The sequence below is a fragment of the Emys orbicularis genome, chromosome 5, assembly GCF_028017835.1.
Source record: "Emys orbicularis isolate rEmyOrb1 chromosome 5, rEmyOrb1.hap1, whole genome shotgun sequence".
NCBI lineage: Eukaryota > Metazoa > Chordata > Testudines > Emydidae > Emys > Emys orbicularis.
The window spans coordinates 118,882,519-118,903,689 of NC_088687.1; the positions used below are offsets into that span (position 1 = coordinate 118,882,519).

The 21,171-nt window shown below is 43.0% G+C and overlaps 1 protein-coding gene across 1 annotated transcript in view; it reads right to left on the minus strand.

Annotated features, from left to right (window-relative positions):
- Nucleotides 1–3,565: 3,565 nt before the first annotated feature.
- LOC135879640 (proton channel OTOP1-like) overlaps nt 3,566–21,171 on the minus strand; it is a 29,878-nt gene continuing 12,272 nt past the window's right edge. The window contains exons 3-6 of the mRNA XM_065405697.1: nt 20,568–20,626; nt 15,111–15,241; nt 7,140–8,074; nt 3,566–3,736 (exon numbers count right to left, since the gene is read on the minus strand). Coding sequence (XP_065261769.1) covers nt 3,566–3,736; nt 7,140–8,074; nt 15,111–15,241; nt 20,568–20,626 — 1,296 coding nt within the window. The remainder of the gene's footprint in view (nt 3,737–7,139; nt 8,075–15,110; nt 15,242–20,567; nt 20,627–21,171) is intronic.

Below are 21,171 nucleotides of genomic sequence, written 5' to 3' on the forward strand. Positions count from 1 at the left end.
TGCTTCTGAGGAAGGTGCAAAAAACATATAGGGCTAGATTCACAAAGAAAATTATGTGATGATGATGCTGAGCATCACTACACGTAACTTTTAGGCATCTAGAAATCACTGCAATTCACAATGCCTGTGTTTGGTGCCTACGCTCCCTATGCAATGAATGGGAAGTGAGAGGCACTTCTGAATGGGACTTACAAAACCAGCATGCTAGGCAGCTCCTCACCTACATTAGCCCGTGGGAGATGCCAAGCCAAAGGGTGTGTGCTAAGCCATTGGAGCAGGGGGACTGGATCTTGAGTTTCTCACCTCCCGAGTGCGCTAACCAGCAAGTTACAGAGTCAATCTTGTGCTTAATCTTGCTTACTGACCCAGTTATTATTTATTCGCAGTGGAATAGTTTCAACGGGAGAGACTGAGAGACCCTCCACAGCTGAATAGCCCATGGCACTCACCTGAAAGGTGGCAGCTTCCTAGTTCAAATCATTTCTCCCCCTCAGGGACTGGAACTGGGGGGGGTCTCCCACAATTACAGGTGAGTACCCTAACTACTGAGCTAAAAGTTACGAGGCAGGGGCACAAGACCCCAGAGGACCCTGGTGCAAGAATAGGGTAGGGTCCTCTTCCCAAGTCTGAAATCTAAAATTTTCCTTACCCCCCAACATCCCAGCCCTCAGTCTACCCCTCTGCCTCATAACATCCTCCATTCCTCCCACAGCCCCCCCCCATCCTCCACCCCCTCACTCTGCAGCCCTCCAAACACTCCCCACAACCCACCAACAACTCATCCTCCGCCCCTCACCCAGTGCTTCCAGAACCTTCCTGGCCACACATCAGCACACCCCATATGTAGCACTCTACTCCGCTCCCAAGCTAGGGCAGCTCCCCCCAGTCCTGGCTGCCCAGCGGCTCTGCTCTCTGCCGTTGCTCGCCCCACACTCACGTGGTGCAGTTGAAATTTGAGTGATGAGTGACGTTGTGACTGGGCTCACAGGTTTGTAGCACCGGACAGGTTTGGCTTGTCCGGCCCGCTGTCATGTGCTCCAGGTGAAGTGCCAGAGCACCATTTCCTCTCACTGGGCTGTCATATCCTTGTAGGCCCTGGCTCCAGGGGCAGCAGGTATAATAGGCCAGGGGACGCTCTGCCTCCCCCGGTGTGGCCAGACCCCCAGTTGTGGGGTTTGGCAGCAAAGTTTTTGCTTTATTATGCCCCATACAGGTTCTGGGGCAGCTCCTCAGGTGGTGAGGGGCTCTCCAGGTGGGGGGGGGGGTTGGCTCTGGGTGCAGGGTGGGAGCACAGGGGGTCTCATGGCTCCAGCCTTGGGGAGGGCATGGGCGGAAGTGGCAAAGCTGGGGCTAGCCTCCCCAGAGTGGGGCTCCATCCGCCGCCCATGCCTGGCATGACTGCACCATTTGCCCCATTGTAGCTTTGCCACTGGCTGGTGGCAGCGGCATGTGAGTTTGTCTCTAGGGGCCAATCTGGTAGGTGAGCTCTGAGCCAGCTTACCAGAGCAGGCCCCACAGGGGAGTCAGACAGATGAATGTCTATCTTCTCCTGTTAGGGAATTGTTTTGGGCATCCGGACACATGGTGTCGGGCTGCAGCGCACATGCTCAGAGGTAGAAACATAGGCGCCTAGGCAACTTTAGGTGCTGGGTGAGTTTAGGCATCTACAGGGTTTGGGGCAGCTAAGCGGAGGTTTTTGTGAATTCCAATGGGGGCTGATTCTGGGATCTAGGCACCTAAAGTGGCAGATAAGTGCCTAAGACCTTTCGTGAATCCAGCCCATAAAGTGCAGTAGATAAGCTACATGGAACTCCACCTGCTCACCTAATATTTCACAGAATAAAACCAAAGTAATTGGGGTATGAGGTGCTCCTTAAATCTAATCACTTCAATTATTTACTGCACTATGCCTGCTTTGTCAGGACTTCAATTATTTGTATTGGTGTAAGATCACCATCTAGTGGTGTGTAGGCAACATTGTTTTTATCGGTTGAAGTTAAGCAGACCACTGTAATCCTTCCCTGGGTAGCTTTTTCCAGTGGTTAATGACCATCACTGTTAAATGTTTGTGCCTAATTTCTAACTGAAATCTCTCTGGCTTCAACTTCCAGCCATTGTTTCTGATTATGCCTTTCTCTGCTAGATTAAAGGGTGCTTTAGTGCTTGCTATTTTCTCCCTGTGATGGTAATTACACACTGTAATCAAGTCACCTTTTGATCTTCCTTTTCATAAAATAAACAGATTGAGCTCCCTAAGCTCTCACTATAAGGAACTTTGTCCAGCCCTAGCAGCACTTATACCCCAGCAGTTGGTGTGGTATAAAGGAACTTGAAAAACTGGTACACTTAACAGTAAAAGGCAGGGTGGGAGTAAACAATATTTATCCCTGTTACCCCTTTCCTTGTGGATAGGTTATTCCATAACGGTGTATGGCAAGTTTCTTGCTCCTTCCCCTGAAGCATCGGGTACTGGCCACTGTGAGAAACCACTGGGCCACTAACCTGGTTCAGTATAGCAGTTCCTATGTTCCTGACACCACATATTCATGGTTACAGCAGCTAATGAAAAATAACAATTGTACTTTTGTCTTTCTGTGTGATCTTCCACCCAAGGATCCTGCCAAGCTTCACGGGCATTATTAGCTAAGACTCACGGCACCAGTGTGAGATAAATAGATATTATTATCCTCATTTTACAAACTGGAGAACTGAGGTACAGAGAAACTAAGAAACGTCTCCGAAGTCACGTGGAAAGTTTGTGGCAGTGCTGGGACTAAACACAGGTCACCTGGAGCTGAACATAAACTACAAGATTAGCTTTCCCCTCAAACAGTTTCAAAGATCTGGAAACCAACCTGAACAATTAAAAGAAATTAACTTTATTCATTAGTTATTTCATATAGTAAGTATAAAACAATGGGAGTTCATGAATAAAATCATGTTTAACTCATAAGGAATTATATACAGTACCATATCTAAATCTATACAGTGTCTGTACTTTCATACAGTGTACTCAGGAAGATGATAACATATTATTTTTCTCATTCCGAAAATTAAACAGAATTTTCCCCATCTAAATAACAGATTATGTTTCCAGTTTATATTATAAGACATTTTGCTAAAAATTGAGGGTGAGATTTTCAAAGGTGCCTAAGTAATTTAGGAGCGTAGGTCTGATGGAAAGGCAATGGGATCTTTGCTCCTAATTTTTGAAAAATCCCATCCAGAGGCAACAGTCAGAGGAGAACTGCATCAATACAAATAACACAGAAAATATATCTTGTTTCCACATGTTGAGCCTCAGATGCTTTAGACAGCAAAAGATTCAGACACATTTTGGTTAACTTTACAATAATATTGAAAAGTCTGTCTTAAAAAAAAAGTACAATAAAATGTGGGGGGGAATGAATTATATTGAATATTAAGTTCTATTAACTATAGTTTTGTTTATTAAAATAGTTGTAGAACCTGTTAATATCAAACAGCTGCTGGTGTATTCATTCTTTCACCCTTTCATTTATTCAGCCATGCATTCAACCAATTGTTCACTGAGACTCTTTATAGATTAAGTTTTGCAATTGACCTCAAAGAGCGAGGCAGCTGAATGCATACGATAGAAAATAGAAAAAGGCATTGCAAGGTTAACAACAATTATCCAAGGTTCAAAGCCAAAAACTATTTCTTCCAGTCCATTGTCATACTCTGGGCGGCAACCAAATGCTGGTGGAATCCAAAGCTGCATGGAAAGAAAACAACATTGGTATCAGTCATCATCATCATCTTCATCAAGTGATGCTTGCCTATTGTGACTGTGGTATGACATACTCATTCCTTCTATACTGCAAATGAACCAATATCATTTGGTGTCAAAGATCGCTGAGCCCAATTCTCCATTCACATGGATTTCAGCAGTTACTCCGGGTTCATTCCAGTGTAAGCAAGCAGAGAATCGGGCCCTCTGTCTTGCTTAAAGGTAACAGATTTGGCCTGAGTTCCTATTCCATATAATACATTAAAAGGTGGCTTGTAATGCAAGACTGTGTTGCACTTACAATATAATGTATATTGCTTAATTCCATAGCAAGATTGCTGGAAAGTACAATTTCCAGTTTTTAGGGCCAGATTTTAAAGGTATTTAGGGGTTGTTCCAGTCAACATTCACAGCCTGAGGCTATGGCTACCCTGGTGCTTTACAGCGCTGCAACTTTCTCGCTCAGGGGTGTGAAAAAACACCCCCCTGAGTGCAGCAAGTTACAGCGCTGTAAAGCGCCAGTGTAAACAGAGCCCCAGCGCAGTAAGCTAATCCCCTCGTGGAGGTGGAGTACCTGCAGCACTGGGACAGCTTTCTCCCAACGCTGGCGCGTGACCACACTCGCACTTCAAAGCGCTGCTGCGGGAGCGCTCCCGCGGCAGCGCTTTGAAGTGTCGAGTGTAGCCGCGGCCTAAGTGAATGAGACAAGTAAGTCTTATTTTCAAGAGCTATTTAGGCATATAGCAGCCTAAGTCCCGCTGACTTTCAATGCAACTTGGGCTCCTAAGGGCCAGAATTTTAAAGGTGTTTAGGTGTCTAAAATGCAGATAGGTGCCTAGTGGGATTTTTCAAAGTGCCCAGGCAGAGTTAGGTGCATAGGGGCTTCTGAAAATCCCACTAGAAAAGACCTGTCTGCATCTTTAAACACCTAAATATCTTTAAAAATCTGGCCTCAGGCACCTATCTTCATCTTCAGATACCTAAATAACTTTACAAATTTTGCCCTTAGGCCTTACAATGCTGAGCAGAGCAATGCCTAAATACCTTTAAAACTGGGGCCTTAGTGACTTTTATAAAACAATTCCACAGCATGTAAATGAACCCTTCTCATCAAGGGATTCTTGCCTCAATGTGTGAACATAATTAATGGTTACTTTAAGGAGACCTACATTTGTTATTGAGATGACAGATAAATAAACCCCTTAGGCCACATTACACTGGGAAGTTTTACAAAAAAAATCCCATGGAAGGGCCCATTTTTACCATCATATTAAACCTATAATTTGGGGCTAGTTATTTCACAGAATATGGTCCTATCATGGAAGGTGATGAGTGCTTTCAGTTGAGGAAGTTCAGTATGTTGCAGAATCAGGCCCATAGTGTTTCTGGTTTGTGGGGAAGGGGGTTTGTTATGAACACCAGAGTTACAAACTGACTGGGCAACCACAGACAGCAACCAGTCAGGCAGCAACAGAGGGTTTTTTTTAAAAAAAAGTAAATACAGTGCAGTACCATGTTAAACATAAGCTATTGGAAAAAAGGGAAAGTTTAAAATAAAAGATTTGACAAGGTAATGAAACTGTTTCTGTACTTGTTTCATTCAATTTAAGACAATTAAAAGCAGCATTTTTCTTCTGCATAGTAAAGTTTCAAAGCTGTATTAAGTTAATGTTAAGTTGAAAACTTTTGAAAGAACAGCCACAACATTTTGTTCAGTTACAAACATTTCAGAGTTACGAACAACCTCCATTTCTGAGGTGTTTATAACTCTGATGTTCTACTGAATGTACAGTAAAATTTTACATAACTTCGTACAAGGGTTAGCCTAAAAATGTATTAACTGCGGCAGCAGCTGCTCATACCCAAGCTTAAAAAAAAAGGGACTTTAATGGGTTTTGTATTGTCAGTGTCCTCAAAGCAAATCTGTTTGGCAGACTGGGTAGTGGCACTGGCTAGTCACCCACGTACAATCTCATCTGAGACTCAGGTAGCTAGCCCAGGCTGCTGCGAGCACCACTGAGACTACACTGCTATTTTCCGCACATTAGTTCAATCAAAAAGTTAATGCATGTACCCAAGCTGGAAATTACATCTCCAGCTACAGTGCAGATGTACCCTAAAAAGGGAAACTGTGAAGTCATAATGATGTGGATATGTCATCATTCTCAGAATGGGGAGGGGGCTGCCTGGCTGACATGTAATGGCAGACAGCTAAAAAGTGACAATTTTTAAGTGCTTATATACAAATGCTAGAAGTCTAAATAATAAGATGGGTAAACTAGAGTGATTCGTATTAAATGAGGATATAGATATAATAGGCATCACAGAAACTTGGTGAAATGAGGATAATCAATGGGACACAGTAATACCAGGGTACAAAATATATCAGAAGGACAGAACAAATCATGCTGGTGGGGGAATGGCACTATATGTGAAAGAAAGCATAGAATCAAATGAAGTAAAAATCTTAAATGAACCAAACTGTACCATAGAATTTCTATGGATAGTAATTCCATACTTGAATAATAAGAATATAGCAGTAGGGATATACTACCGACCTCCTGACCAGGATGGTGATAGTGATTGTGAAATGCTCAGGGAGATTAGAGAGGCTATAAAAATAAAAAACTCAATAATAATGGGGTATTTCAACTATCCCCTATTGATTGGGTACATGTCACCTAAATGAATTCATCAGTCTTCACGGCTCAGGATGTGAGGGAGATTCTCAAATCTGAGCCATTCTTTTTAGGTGACAAATCTGAGGAACTGTCCCAGATTGAGGTGTCATTAGAGGAGGTTTTGGAACAAATGGGTAAATTAAACAGTAATATGTCACCAGAACCAGGTGGTATTCACCCAAGACTTCTAAAGGAACTCAAGTGTGAAATTGCAGAACTACTAACTGTGGTTTGTAACCTGTCATTTAAATCAGCTTCTGTACCAAATGACTGGAGGATTGCTAATGTGATGCCAATTTTTTAAAAGTGCTCCAGAAGTGACTAATTACATCCTGTCTTGTTAGCAGTCGCAACAGAAAGACCAAGGATGGAGACCGAATTATTCTTTTCTCCTCTGTAAGTAGTCCTCCAGATCATTTTGGGGGCACATTGACAGGGCAGAGTTTCAGAGATCACTGCCTGTGCCATTCCTGTACTGTGGATAAACAGACTTTAGTCTGCAAGGTTAAATACCTTCTCCCATACCTATTCCACTTCTAAGTAGACATTATTCCCCAATGGTGCAGTCAATCCACCTCCTTTCACAAGCACTAGAATTCACTTATTATAAAGAGTAAAACTGAGTAACATTAATATTCTTCTCAGTCTTGGTGGTTTTAGGGAGCTTTTTGGTATTAATTTTGTGAATTACATTCAATATACCTTACCGAAAGATTACACAGGAATAAAAATGCTGCAATGTTCTTCAGGATTCTCCTCTTATTGTTGACTGAGTTTCGACTATACAGTGAGAAATCGGAGGTTGAGTGTGTGACTGGACTGCTAGCTTGACTCCTGACTTCATCAAAACCATCACCGCCACTTCTTTCTCTCATGTAGATATTCCCATCAAACATGTATGGAAACTTTCCATTGTCCATATCAGCTGCTCCACTGTAAATTTCTTTGTATGATGGGGTAAGTGACAGAGTGCTCCCACTGGATACAGTTACTATTCGAAGAGTTTTAATATCATCATTCACCTTTTCCTCTTCACGATGTATGGACTCAATGATAAAGAGATTCTGAATATATTTCTCAATAATAACCAGGATGGAATAAGGAAGATTGTACCATGTGTATTTCGGATGAGACTGGGCACAGATAATCGCTAGGATAGAACCCCAAGAGAGAGGCCAGGAACCTGAAGCTGTGCCAACTAATAGGTCTGCATCAAGTTTCCTGGCAGGATTTTTTGAATTATCCATTGATCTTTCTTCTAGTCTGTAAATTAGAAGGGCGACAATTCCAGCTACACACATAAGAGTCAGTACGGAGATACCATATAAGTAAAACATAGTAAGTGCTAACTCACTCTTGATTTTCGAACGTCCCATCTGAATTAAGTACACAACAACGACTGCTAGTGTGCTAATCAGCACAATTAGTCCAAAAATCGTGCCCACTGTTATGCCATGAAACTTGAACAATATTTTGTGTTGTTGGTGGTGTTCTACTTTGCGTCCGATATTCTTCCACAGGACATAGAGCATTGCGGATGCTAAAATATGATACTCTATGTTGAAGGGATAAAGGTAATACATTCCTTGAGAAAATATCGAACAGAGAGTTGTTGTACAATTACATTGGGGTGCCTGGTCATCTAAAACAAAACAAAAAAGGAGAAAGAGATTAGAATTTGTTGTGAAATAAATGTTTTTTCTTTTAAATGAGACAACCACAACAGGGAGAATAATGATTTCAGTCAGACAGTTCATGTCATACATTTAGTCACCTGCAAAAAAAAAAAAATTAGCTGGGTGTTGGACACTACAATCACTAATCTGAGAGCAACTTTTGCACCTCCTCCAAAATTTGAACTATAGCCTTATTACATTTTCTAGGCAAAATCCTTATAAAAAATGAATGTTAAAAATTCACAGACATCTCTTAAAGTTCAGCACAGTTTTGAGGGAACAATGTATTTAAAATATTTAAGATCCCAAACGAGTAGGGGCTTGATTCTGCTTCCATTCTGCAGATGAAACTCCTACAGAAGCCAATAGGAGTTCCATATCTGGAACAGATGCAGAATTGAGTCCTAACTGTGTAGGGGCCTAGTTCCCCTTTCAGTTATACACCAATGTAACTGCACTGACTTTATTCCTGATTTACACATGTGTAAGTGATAGGATAATTGGTCTTTATATACTTACACTTAAATATTACCAATATTTTAATTTAAAATAAAATATTTAAAAATCAATTCCCTTCCCATTTCTCTACCAAACTGTGAATTATGGCTTCTACCACCTGTTGTCGGGAAAACACAGGCTCAATCTTGTCAGGATAGTAAAGGAGAAACTAATTATCACTTTTATTTTGCATTGAATTAATCTGTAATATATAAATTTACATATATGGGACAAATTTTCAAACAGGTCACAACTATAGTGTACTTAGACTTTCTGAAAGCCTTTGACAAGATCCCTCATCAAAGGCTGTTAAACAAACAAACCAGCCCTGGGATAAGAGTGAAAAGTCCCCTCATGGATCAGTAACTAGTTAAAAGATAGGAAACAAAGGTTAGGAATAAATGGACAGTTTTCACAATGGGGAGAGGTAAATAGCAGCATCCCCCCAATCATCTGTACTGGTACCTGTGCTGTTCAACATAAGAACATAAGAATGGTCATACTGGGTCAGACCATTGGTTCATCTTGCCCAGTATGTCGTCTTCTGACAGTGGCCAGTGCCAGATGCTTCAAAGGGGAGTGAACAAAACAGGCCACTTTATCGAGTGATCCAGTTCCTGTCACCCAGTCCCAGATTCTAGAAGTCAGGTATTTTGGGACACCAAGTCCAAGTACACTATATAGCCACTGGATCACCATTATTCACATGTTTGTTGACCCCCCTCAAAGAAGTCTAACAGATTGGTGAAACATGATTTTCATTTACAAAACCATGTTGACTCTTCCCCAACATATCATGTTCATCTATGTATCTGATAATTCTGTTCTTTACTATAGTTTCAATCAATTTGCCTAGTACTGAAGTTAGGCTTACCAGCTTGTAATTACCAGGATCACCTCAGTAGCCTTTTAAAAAAATCAGCTACACATTAGCTACCCACCAATCATCTGGTACAGAGGCTGGTATAAGCGATAGGTTACATACCAGTTAGTAGTTCTACAATTTCATATTTGAGTTCCTTCAGAACTCTTGGATGAATACCATCTGGTCCTAGTGACTTACTGCTCTTTAATTTATCTATTTGTTCTAAAACTTCCTCTATTGACACCTCAAACTGGGACAGTTCCTTAGATTTGTCACCTAAAAAGAATGGCTCAGGTAGGGTGACCAGACAGCAAGTGTGAAAAATCAGGACGGGGGTGAGGGGTAATAATAGGAGTCTATATAAGAAAAAGACCCAAAAATCGGGACTGTCCCTATAAAATCGGGACATCTGGTCACCCTAGGCTCAGGTGTAGTAATTTCCCTCACATCCTCTGCAGTGAAGACCAATGCAAATAATTCATTTCGCTTCTCTGCAATAGCCTTGTCTTCCCTGAGTGATCCTTTAGTACCTCAATTATCCAGTGGCCCCGCTGATTGTTTGGCAGGCTTCCTGCTTCTGATGTACTTAAAAAATGTTAGCTGTTAGTTTTGTGTGTTTTGCTAGTTGCTCTTCAAAGTCTTTTTTAGCCTACCTAATTATACTTTTACAATAAATCTGGCATGCCAGAATTTATGCTTCTTTCTATTTTCCTCAGTAGAATTTTACTTCAAATTTTTAAAAGATATCTTTCTGTTTCTAACCACATCTTTTACTCTGTTGTTGAGCCATGGTGACATTTTTGGTCTTCTTACTGTTTTGGTTGTTTTGGGGGGGGGGGCGGGGGGGAGATATACATTTAGTTTGAACCTCTATTGTGGGTTTTTTTTAAATCTTCCATGCAGTTTGCAGGCATTTCACTCTTGTGACTATTCTTTTTAATTTCATCTAACTAGCCTCCTCATTTTTGTGTAGTTCCCCTTTTTGAAGTTAAATGCTACTGTGGTACCCTACAAGGATGTTAAATTTAACATGTTCATAAATGACCTGGAAAAAGGGGTGAATAGTGAGGTGGCAAAATTTGCAGATGATACAAAATTATTCAATATAGTTAAGTTCATAGCTGACTGTGAAGAGTTACAGAGGGATCTCCTAAACTGGGTGACGGTGACAAAATGGCAGATGAAATTAAGTGCTGATAATTGAAAAATAATGCACTTTGGAAAAAATAATCCCAACTATACATACAAAATGTTGCAGTCTAAATTAGCTGTTACCACTCAAGAAAGAGATCTTGGAGTCATCATGGATAGGTCTCTGAAAACATCCATTCAATGTGCAGCAGCAGTCAAACTAACAGAATGTTAGGAACCATTATGAAAGGGATATATAATAAAAATATCTAAAAAGAAAATATCATAATGCCACTATTTAAATCCATGGTATTCCCACACCTGGAATACTGTGTGCAGTTCTGGTTGACCCATCTCAAAAAAGATGTATTAGAATTGGAAAAGGTGTAGAGAAGTGCAACAAAAATGATTAAGGGTATGGAACAGCTTCTATACATGGAGAGATTAAAAAGCATGGTACTGTTCGTCTTAGAAAAGAGACAACTAAGGGAGGATATGATACTGATCTATAAAATCATGAATGGTATGGAGAAATTGAATAGGGAGGTGTTATTTACCCCTTCACATAACACAAGAAGTAGGAGTCACCCAATGAAATTAATAGGCAGCAGGTTTAAAACAAACCTAAAGAAGCAGTTCTTCACACAACACAGTCAACCTGTGGAATTCATTGCCAGGAGATGTTGTGAAGGCCAAAAGTATAACTGGGTTAAAAAAAGAATCAAATAAGTTCATGGAGGATAGGTCTATCAATAGCTATTAGCCAAAATGGTCAGAGACGAAACCCCATGCTCCCTAAACCTCAACCTGTCAGAAGCTGGGACTGGACGAGAGGAATCATTCAAATTACCTTGTTCTGTTCTTTCCCTCTCTCTGAAGCAACTGGAACTGGCCACTGTCAGAAGGCAGGATGCTGGGCTAGAGGGACCATTGGTCTGACCTAGTATGGCTGTTCTTATGTGCTAACTTGGGTCTAAAATTTCACCCACAAATATTTGTGCCTGTGGGGGGTTTGTTTTTAGTGCGAACTACACAGAGGTGCAAACAGAGTTCTCAAATCAGTACTTGATGTGGAACACATGTTAATATAGAGATTGTCTCATCAATCACCTACTTCAGTCATCCACAATTGCATGGACTATGTTTTATGATTTGCAATTGCATCTCTTCTGTGGCAACCACAGCCATTTATCACATAGAAAAGTAATACAGTAGAACCTCAGACACCTTGGGAATGGAGGTTGTCCATAACTCTGAAATGTCCGTAACTCCAAACAAGACCTTACAGACTTCAGCCACTGGGGGAGGGGGCATTGGGGCTGCAGCCATGCGGGGAAGGGGGGGCAGAGCTCTGGGTAGGGGACGGTCCGGGCTTCTGACCGTCGGGAGCATTAGAGCTCAGGCCTTTAGATCTGGAAGTAGCGATGGGGCTTGGGGCTTCAGCCCTGTGGCTCTGCTCCTGGTTTCAGCCTCATGGGCAGGGGGAGGTGGGGTGCCAGGGTTCGGGGCTTCAGCCCTGTGGCTCCGTTCCTTGCTTCTGCCCTGGGGGGGCCGGGACTCGGGGCTCCCCATGGCTCCATTCCCAGTTTCAGCGGGGTGGAGGGGACATGCTAGAGGTCAGGGCTTTAGCTATGGGGGGAATGCTGGGGCTGAAATCAGCGCTCCCCTTATAGCTAAAGCCCTGAGTCCTGGCACCCCCCATGGGGCTGAAGCCAGGAAAGGAGCCACAGGGCTGAAGCCCCAAGCCCCAGACTGAAACCAGGAGCGGAGCCATGGGGCTGAAGCCCCAAGCCCCAGTGCTCCCCCCCAGATCTAAAGCCCTGAGCCCTGGTGATCCCAAGGGTCAGAAGCCATGACCCCCACCCTGCCCAGAGCCCTGATCCCCCCCTACCCTGTGGCTGCAGCCTTAACCCCAACCCCCCGGCTGAAGCCCTGAGCCCCAGGGTTAAAGTCCAAAGGCAGTAAAGTATTTGCTTTTTTTGTGTCTGTGTGCGTCTCCGCTGCTGCCTGATTACTTCCGGTTCCAGAGGGTGTCTGGTTGACTGGTAAGTCCAGAACTCTGGTGTTCGTATCTTTGAGGTTCTGAATGTTTGAATGTAGTTTAGCTGTCTCTAAATGCAATTTAACAGATGGAAACTAGGAGGGAAGCCAATAACCTGCTCTCTACTGGACGCTGGCATGTTCTCCACAGACCACCAGTGCTCTATGCAGTACAACTGGAGAAAATCTCTGAACTACATATCTAAATACTGGATCTGCAGCAGCAATCAGGTAATGCGGCATCTGGATTCTATTTGTACCTGTACGGGATAAAACTTGTAAATTGTAGGTATAAAACTGTGGGTCCAATTTCAGAGGCAGTTTTTGAAAATGTCAACTATATTATTAATAGGGTGACCAGGTGTCCGGTTTTCAGAACACTCGGTTGAAAAGGGACCCTGGCACTCCGGTCAGCACCGGCTATTGGGAGCTGGAGAGGGCAGTGCCTGCAGGTGAGAGCAGCGCACAGAGCCGCCTGCGCACCTCTCCCTAGGAGTCAGACCTGCTGCTGGCTGCTTCCGGGGCGCAGCGCAGTCCACGCTGCCAGGACAGGCAGGAAGCCAGCCTTAGCATCCCCACTGCACCGCTGACTGGGAGCCGCCGCAGGTAAGCCCGTGCCCCAACCCGGTACCCCAATCCCCTTCCACAGCTCTGAGCCCCCCCCAAACCTGGAACCCCCTCCTGCACCTCAAGCCCCTCATCTCCAGCTCCCGCCCAGAGCCTTGACCCAACCCCCAGCCCTGAGCCCCCCCAAAACCCGGAGCTCCCTCCTGCACTTCAAACCCTGCATCCCCAGCCCCACCTCAGAGCCTGCACCCCCAGCCAGAGCCCTCACCCCTCTCGCACCCCAACCCCGCAGCCCCAGCCCAGTGAAAGTGAGTGAGGGTGGGAGAGAGCAAGCCACCAAGAGAGGAGGAATGTAATGAGTGGGGGTCAGGCCTCGGGTGAAGGGGCGGGGCTTCGAGGAAGGGGCAGGGCTAGGGTGTTCGGTTTTGTGCCAATAGAAAGTTGGCAACCCTAATTATTAAGTATATTTTGTACCAGTTTTGGAATTTACCTTGAACTCTACTGTGAGTAATGGAAAATTGCAAACTATTTTCAGCTAATCTGCAATAGAGAGAGACAAAAATGTGGTTGGTTTGGAAAAACCAAAACAAGGGGTTGTTAAGATCCAGGTGCTATTGGATTCACTCGGGAAAAAATATTTACACCAAAGCTGCAAGCCTATTCACTCCTTGCATATCTCTGGCTCTCTTCCCTGTCACCTGCAGTGAGGATTAGCATGATCCCAAACAATCCTGCAGAACAATTTTGGGAGCAGAAGAGAAGTACCCTCACCTGCAGAGTGCATTTATCTCCCATTTAAGCTGCTGACTACCCTCAACTTCCCTTGATTTCACTGGGAGTTGAAGGTGCTCAGCACCTCAGAGGATCATGTTCAGAATTTGTCAAAGTCTGTGACATATTATCAGTGGAGAAAATTGTCCATTATGAGAAGAGACTCTTACAATACAGAAGGCAAACCAGCCCTGACCTACAGAATCTTTATTTCAGTAGCACTAATTGGCGGGGGCTGGGTAAGCGGAGGAGGAGGGCGAATGCTGCTCCACCCCCTCCCCAAGGGTTTTGCACTCGCTTACAGTTCCATAGGCTGCAGAGCAGGGAGGGAGGTGCACAGCACTTTTAAGCAGTGGTCCAATACTAAATAAGTACAGCTGCTGCCAGAGTGGTCTGGAACATCGCTTCAGCTGTGCGGTCGCAATGCCACTGAAATTTGACCTCCCCCGCTCTCCCCCCACCCTGGTGCACCGGAAGTCGGTTCCTGTACGGTGGAGTGCAGAGAAGTCTGCTGAGAATTCAACTCCTGGTGCCACTGGCTCATGTACTGTGTTAGTAAAAGAGAGGAGAGTCTCCCCAGCCAAGGGAGACCCTGCAGGAAGAGGACCAGAGAATGAGTGGGGACCAGAGCAGGGTCCCAGGGGGGGGGTGGGACAGGGGCTGGAGTTTGCTTCCCCTCCTTAAGAAATATCTGCATTGGTGCCACTGGAGCAGTTCCATTGAATTCAGTGGGACTCCTCACCTGACAGGCTTTGCAGGATTGGGCCCATGTCATGAGAGATGCTTACCACTAGCAATATGGCACCAATTAAAAGCTCTTAACTACATGCTTTGTTCAATTACTCTCTGTGCTTTCTTACTGGATAGGTGCTTTGGGGATTTTATACAACAAAATAAATGTTTACAACGTGCCTTTTTTTTAGAGTCTGTGGACATTATTGTTACTCTGGCCCTGATTCACTAAGGTGCTGAGAACCATCAGTTCCCACTGAAGGAAATAGGAGTTGCAGGTGATCAGGACCATTATTATGTATGGTACGATACTTACCGTTGACCTGGTGGGACACCATATTTAGAATGATCATGCATTATAGCAGAACTTCCAAAAACATACCAACCCTTTAGCTTACCTATTGTTATGTTTTCAAAACCAAGTGTGATTAGTCTTTCCTTGTGTTCATTGAGTTGGTGTTTTGATTCTGTTAACACTCCGTTTGTCCACAGGAGTAAATTTGTAAACACGGAATGGATCACCCCAAACCTAGAAAATAGATTAGTTATTGATACAATCTTTACAAAGGATTTCACCCCATCTATCTGAAATGGAATCCATCACTTTTTACTGGGTACAAAGATTGACACTACTTTACTCCTCAGTGGCAGTAAAACAAATGCTAAACCGTCTCCTTACATTCATGGTGAAACAGGTTAGATAGGTGGGTCTTTCAGGATGTTATAAAAAGGCAGTGGTTTAATCTATTAAATTGCATTGTAAGTAGGATGCTGCTCTTATTTGCCACAATCTCTTGTACAATGGCATTGTTTATATTTATATGATGGCATTATTGCCAGGAATAGCGTATGTCATTCTTTGGAAATAGTCATATATTATATAGCGACTTTCTGGATGGGTTTATATGAAAGTTCACATTCATGACAACGATTTACTAATCTAAACAGGAATAGGTTTATGTTAATAGGCTCTACTGCTCCCACTCCTGCACAGGTATGTCAAAGCATTCTGCACTCCTTCCTCACACTCACTGTAGTCATCCTTTCCTTACAGAGATTCCCCTGCCTTCTCCAGATTCCACTCCATTCATTTCCATCTACAAATCCAACAAGATTTCCTGGTTGAAAGTGTCAAAGCCACATAGGGGAGTTAGCCACACAGTTACAATTAGAATAAATGGGAATTGTGTGGTTAAACACCCTAGGAGGCCTTGAAATCTCAATCTCAGAATGCGATCCAATGTGGGGCAAGAGAAAGATGTCTGGGGTAAGCAGTGAGAGAATGGGTCAAAACATAACAGTAATTGCAAACTATGATGTTTTGACACATTGTTGTAGAATACTGTGGTTTTCAGTGGTTTGAGCATTGGCCTGCTAAACCCAGGGTTAGGAGTTCAATCCTTGAGGGGGCCACTTAGGGATCTGGGGCAAAATCAGTACTTGGTCCTGCTAGTAAAGGCAGGGGGCTGGACTCGATGACCTTTTAAGGTCCCTTCCAGTTCTAGGAGATAGGATATCTCCATAATAAATTTATTAAGAGTGAGCCAGTCTTGGTCCCTCCACTTCCCACTGCTTACTGCAGACTTCCTTCTCTTGCACCAAGTTTCAAATCTGTTTGCATTCCTTCTTCTGGCCAGCTTCTCTGATCAATTCTTCATCTTGCCTTTGCACAAAGTCCCCGATTCAGAGGTAACACACTATAAGCAATCTACTTATAAATAGATCTTATTTCACTATCTCACACTGCAAGCCTTATTTTGAAAATAAACTAAAAGAATAGTATTTTACATGATTAAACAAACAGAACAATATGTTTTAATGTCACACTGTATAGAGGTACTGCAGAGCATATAACAAAGGCTCTATTGTGCTGCTGCAGTGAAGCTAATAATGGAAGTAAAGAACTAGTACATCATAATTGTTTTCAAGAGCATTCCCACAGTTGTATGAACTGCCCCCAGATCCAACTAACAGTGTTAGTTAGTGGTATTGTGTGTGGATTTTCACAGTTGTGATGCATAAAATATGACTTTTTAATTCAGGACTCAGGAACCTGTCTAAAAATGAAAGCCAGGTCTGGTCAGATATTTATTATTTGTATAACAATAGCACTTGGAAGCCCCAATCAAGATCAGACCTCATTGGCTCTCTATTAAGACACAATGAGAGAAAGTCCCTGGCTCAAACAACTTACAATTTAAATGGACAAGACAAACAAAGGTGGGAGACAAAACATAGTGAAAGTGACTTGCCTGAGGTCACACGGCAGGTCAGTGGCAGAGCCAGGAATAGAAACCAGCTCTCCTGGCTCCCGGGCCATTGCTGTATCTATTGGACCACACTGCCTCCCTAGCTCAAGACAGCACATTGGGTCAGCTCATACTGTCTCTCACTCTTTCTATTTCACTCCCCACAGTGACTGTGTAAGGTAGCTGAGTAATATGCGGAACAGACTTGCTAAGAGCCACAGAGGGGGTCATCACTGCTGGCAAGATTTGGATTTATGAGTTCCTGGCTCCGACTACTGAACTTGGGTCACTGGACCACAACTGTCTCTACTCTATACGTCAGAAAGCCTTAGTAAATATAGTCATAGGACTTGGTTTATTTTCTATTCTATATGTTTACATAATTCTCATTGGTGTTCATGAGATTTATACACAATCCTAAAGAGAATAGAACCCATAGGCGAGGTTTCTGAGTCATTTTCTTATTTTGTTTTCTATAAATATTTGCCCAGTGCCTGTAGTTTGTTTAGCAGTCATGTTTCAAGAATCATTATGACATTTCATAGAATCATAGAAGATTAGGGTTGGAAGAGACCTCGGGAGGTCATCTAGCCCAACCCCCTGCTCAAAGCAGGACCAATTCCCAACTAAATCATCCCAGCCAGGGCTTTGTCAAGCCGGGCCTTAAAAAACCTCTAAGGATGGAGATTCCACCACCTCCCTAGGTAACCCATTCCAGTGCTTCACCACCCTCCTAGTGAAATAGTGTTTCCTAATATCCAACCTGGACCTCCCCCACTGCAACTTGAGACCATTGCTCCTTGTTCTGTCATCTGCCACCACTGGGAACAGCCAAGCTCCATCCTCTTTGGAACCCCCCTTCAGGTAGTTGAAGGCTGCTATCAAATCTCTCCTCACTCTGCTCTTCTGCAGACTAAATAAGCCCAGTTCCCTCAGCCTCTCCTCATAAATCATGTGCCCCAGCCCCCTAATCATTTTCGCTGCCTTCCACTGGACTCTCTCCAATTTGTCCACATCCCTTCTGTAGTGGGAGGACCAAAACTTGGACTCAATACTCCAGGTGTGGCCTCACCAATGCCGAATAGAGGGGAATAATCACTTCCCTCAATCTGCTGGCAATGCTCCTACTAATGCAGCCCAATATGCTGTTGGCCTTCTTGACAACAAGGGCACACTGCTGACTTATATCAAGCTTCTCATCCACTGCAATCCCCAGGTCCTTTTTTGCAGAACTGCTGCTTAGCCAGTCGGTCCCCAGCCTGTAGCAATGCATGGGATTCTTCCGTCCTAACTGCAGGACTCTGCACTTGTCCTTGTTGAACCACATCAGATTTCTTTTGGCCCAATCCTCCAATTTGTCTGGGTCACTCTGGACCCTATCCCTACCCTTCAGCATATCTATCTTTCCCCCCAACTAAGTGTCATCCACGAACTTGCTGAGGGTGCAATCTATCCCATCGTCCAGATCATTAATAAAGATGTTGAACAAAACCGGCCCCAGGACCAACCCCTGGGGCACTCCGCTTGATACCAGCTGCCAACTAGACATTGAGCTGTTGATCATTACCCGTTGAGCCCGACAATCTAGCTCGCTTTCCATCCACCTTTGTCAGGCATCACCAGATAAACTTGTTGGCTTACATCTGTGGTACTTCATCATTGTACAATACCATGCATGATGACAGTAGAATGGGCATTCTTTTTTATTCTTGCTGGAGATCTGACATTTAAGGGTGGAGGGTCCACTGAAGTCAATGATGCCACATGAAGATCTCAGGTAAAATTTTCAAATGTACCTATGTGAGTTAGGAGCTTAAATCCTACTGAAAGTCCATAAGACTTAGGTTTCTAAGTCACTTAGGCACTTTTGAACATTTTATCCCTGGCCACAGTAAGACTTTTTGATGATTTCTTCCCCTTTCTCAATGGTGTTGCCTATATTTTTTATTACTTTTTCAATCATGGTTTAATTTTGTCTCTACTGGAATGCTGCCCACCTGTGCAGCCATAGTTTTAAGAAGTATTTTCATAGATACTACATCATTTGACATTTCCATCCATTTAATTAAAAATAAAAAGAGCTATCACTAAGATATAGAGGATGCTGCTCTGTATTCCCACATCAAAGGCCCCGCTGGAGCCTTAAAGAAGAAGAAAGCCAAAAAGGATGGGGTGGGGAAAGCAGGAGTTGACACTATAGGTTCAATCCTTCCTTCCTACCTGACTGTGTGTCTGTAATATTTTATGCAGGCAAAACTCCCACTAAAGTTAATAGCAGCCTTTTAGGATTGGACCCTAAAAGAAGAATGGATTTTTAAGGTAATTGTAAGGTAACTGGGCAGCTCAGGAACTTGGGGATGGGGTGTAAAAACATTTGTCTCATGATCATTGGTTCAGTTTGCCTGCAATGTGAAATCAGATGGTGATCTCCATCCTCTGTCTGTAGCACAGTTGACACTTCTGCAAGCAGAGAAGAGACTGCTACCAGCACTATTGGTGTTGTTCCTTCCAAGCCAGAGTTCAGACACACTGATCCTGATATACGGAGGTACTGAGCAAACATAACTCCATAATTCCTGGAAATTGGGCCAACTTTTAGGGAGCTGGGTAGGAAAGTTTGAATTGGTGCTTTCTGTTCTATATGTATTTTGTGAATAAAGATATGGGTATAGTCTTAGTAATCTATGACTTTACACTATCTACCTAAGGCACTTATCTGGTCTCCATTAGCGTAGTATCTGAGCAACTCTCAATCTCTAATATATTTATCCTCATAACAGCCCTGTGAGGTAGGGAAGTGCTATTAATTCCATTGTACAGATGGGGAACTGAGGTAGAGAGAGATTACATGACTAGCCCAAAGTCACTCAGGAAGTCTATGGTAGAACAGAGAACTGAATCCAGGTCTTCCAAGTTCCGGGCTAGTGAATATAGTCCTCTATTTCAAGATCATCTGAGTGTATTTAGTGTTTCCGATTAATGGGATATGTAAATCACACTGTAGATGCCAAGGTCTGCCGTCAGATGTGTGCACAAATCCCTCTGACTTCAAAGGGAGCTACATGGGCATACGTCAGAGCAGAATTTGTCCCACAGTATATTTGCACATTCATATCTGGTCCAAAGAAGGCATTCCCCCATAACAATTTAAGATGTTGTCAAACATGTGTCACTGAATGCAAGCTACTGCACACAGTGACTGATGCCAATAACCCTTCAGACAGCTAAATAAATTAAACATGAGACATACAGGTGATATTTCCTTACTCTGAGAAAGGTACGTGTAACTCCAAAGATGAAAAGTTACTATGCTGTAGCAGTCATGTCACATGATTTAATTAGTGGAAAAATTATGCATATTCTTTGACTATTTTTGTTAAAGTATAAACACTGTTTAAATTGAAAATATAAATTAAAAAATGATTCACCCTCTCACTTACGCCTGTAAATGGAATTGCACCCAATTTACACAAACATAAGTAAAAGTAGAATCAGACTCCAAAAATTTTCACTATCTGCATTTTTATATGATAATGCAATACATGTTAAAACAACATACATACAAACTAGAAGTAATGTTCCAGAACTAAATCATATTCATTTTACCTTTCAAGTGTTTTGAAAGACTGGATAATATCCTTGGCATGACACCAAAGAAAATACACCTAAATGGAAATACAGATAAAATACAATCAGTTCATTTGGGTAAATGTCACTATATTTGTGAGTATTAACAAAGAAGATGGTTATACAGGAAAACACTGATGGCCAGATTCTCTGCTGGTGTAAATTGGTGCAGATCCATTGCCATCAGGCTCAATGGATCTGAAATGACCCTGGGCCCCCTGTGCCATTCACCCAGAACTTGCCTGCCACTCAGAAACCTAACATCGCTCATATACACAAGACAGTGGAACAGATTACAGTAGAAACTTCATTAAACATGTCTCATCCAAAAGATATCCCATACTTTGAGTTTCTGTACCTGGAAAGACTTTTATTTTTCATGTAGTGGTAAAAAATGCGAAGGAAAGTACCAGACCGACAGCACAGAAATATAAAGTTCTCTGTCCACAAGACAGATATTGCAACTGCAACAGTAGCAGTGCTGCTATGTGCGTCTATCCTTCTCTGAGAGGAGCATTTTGATGGGTAAGAGGTTCGTACTGGTTCCCAACCCATACATCAGTGTTTCTTGGTTGAGGCTGCC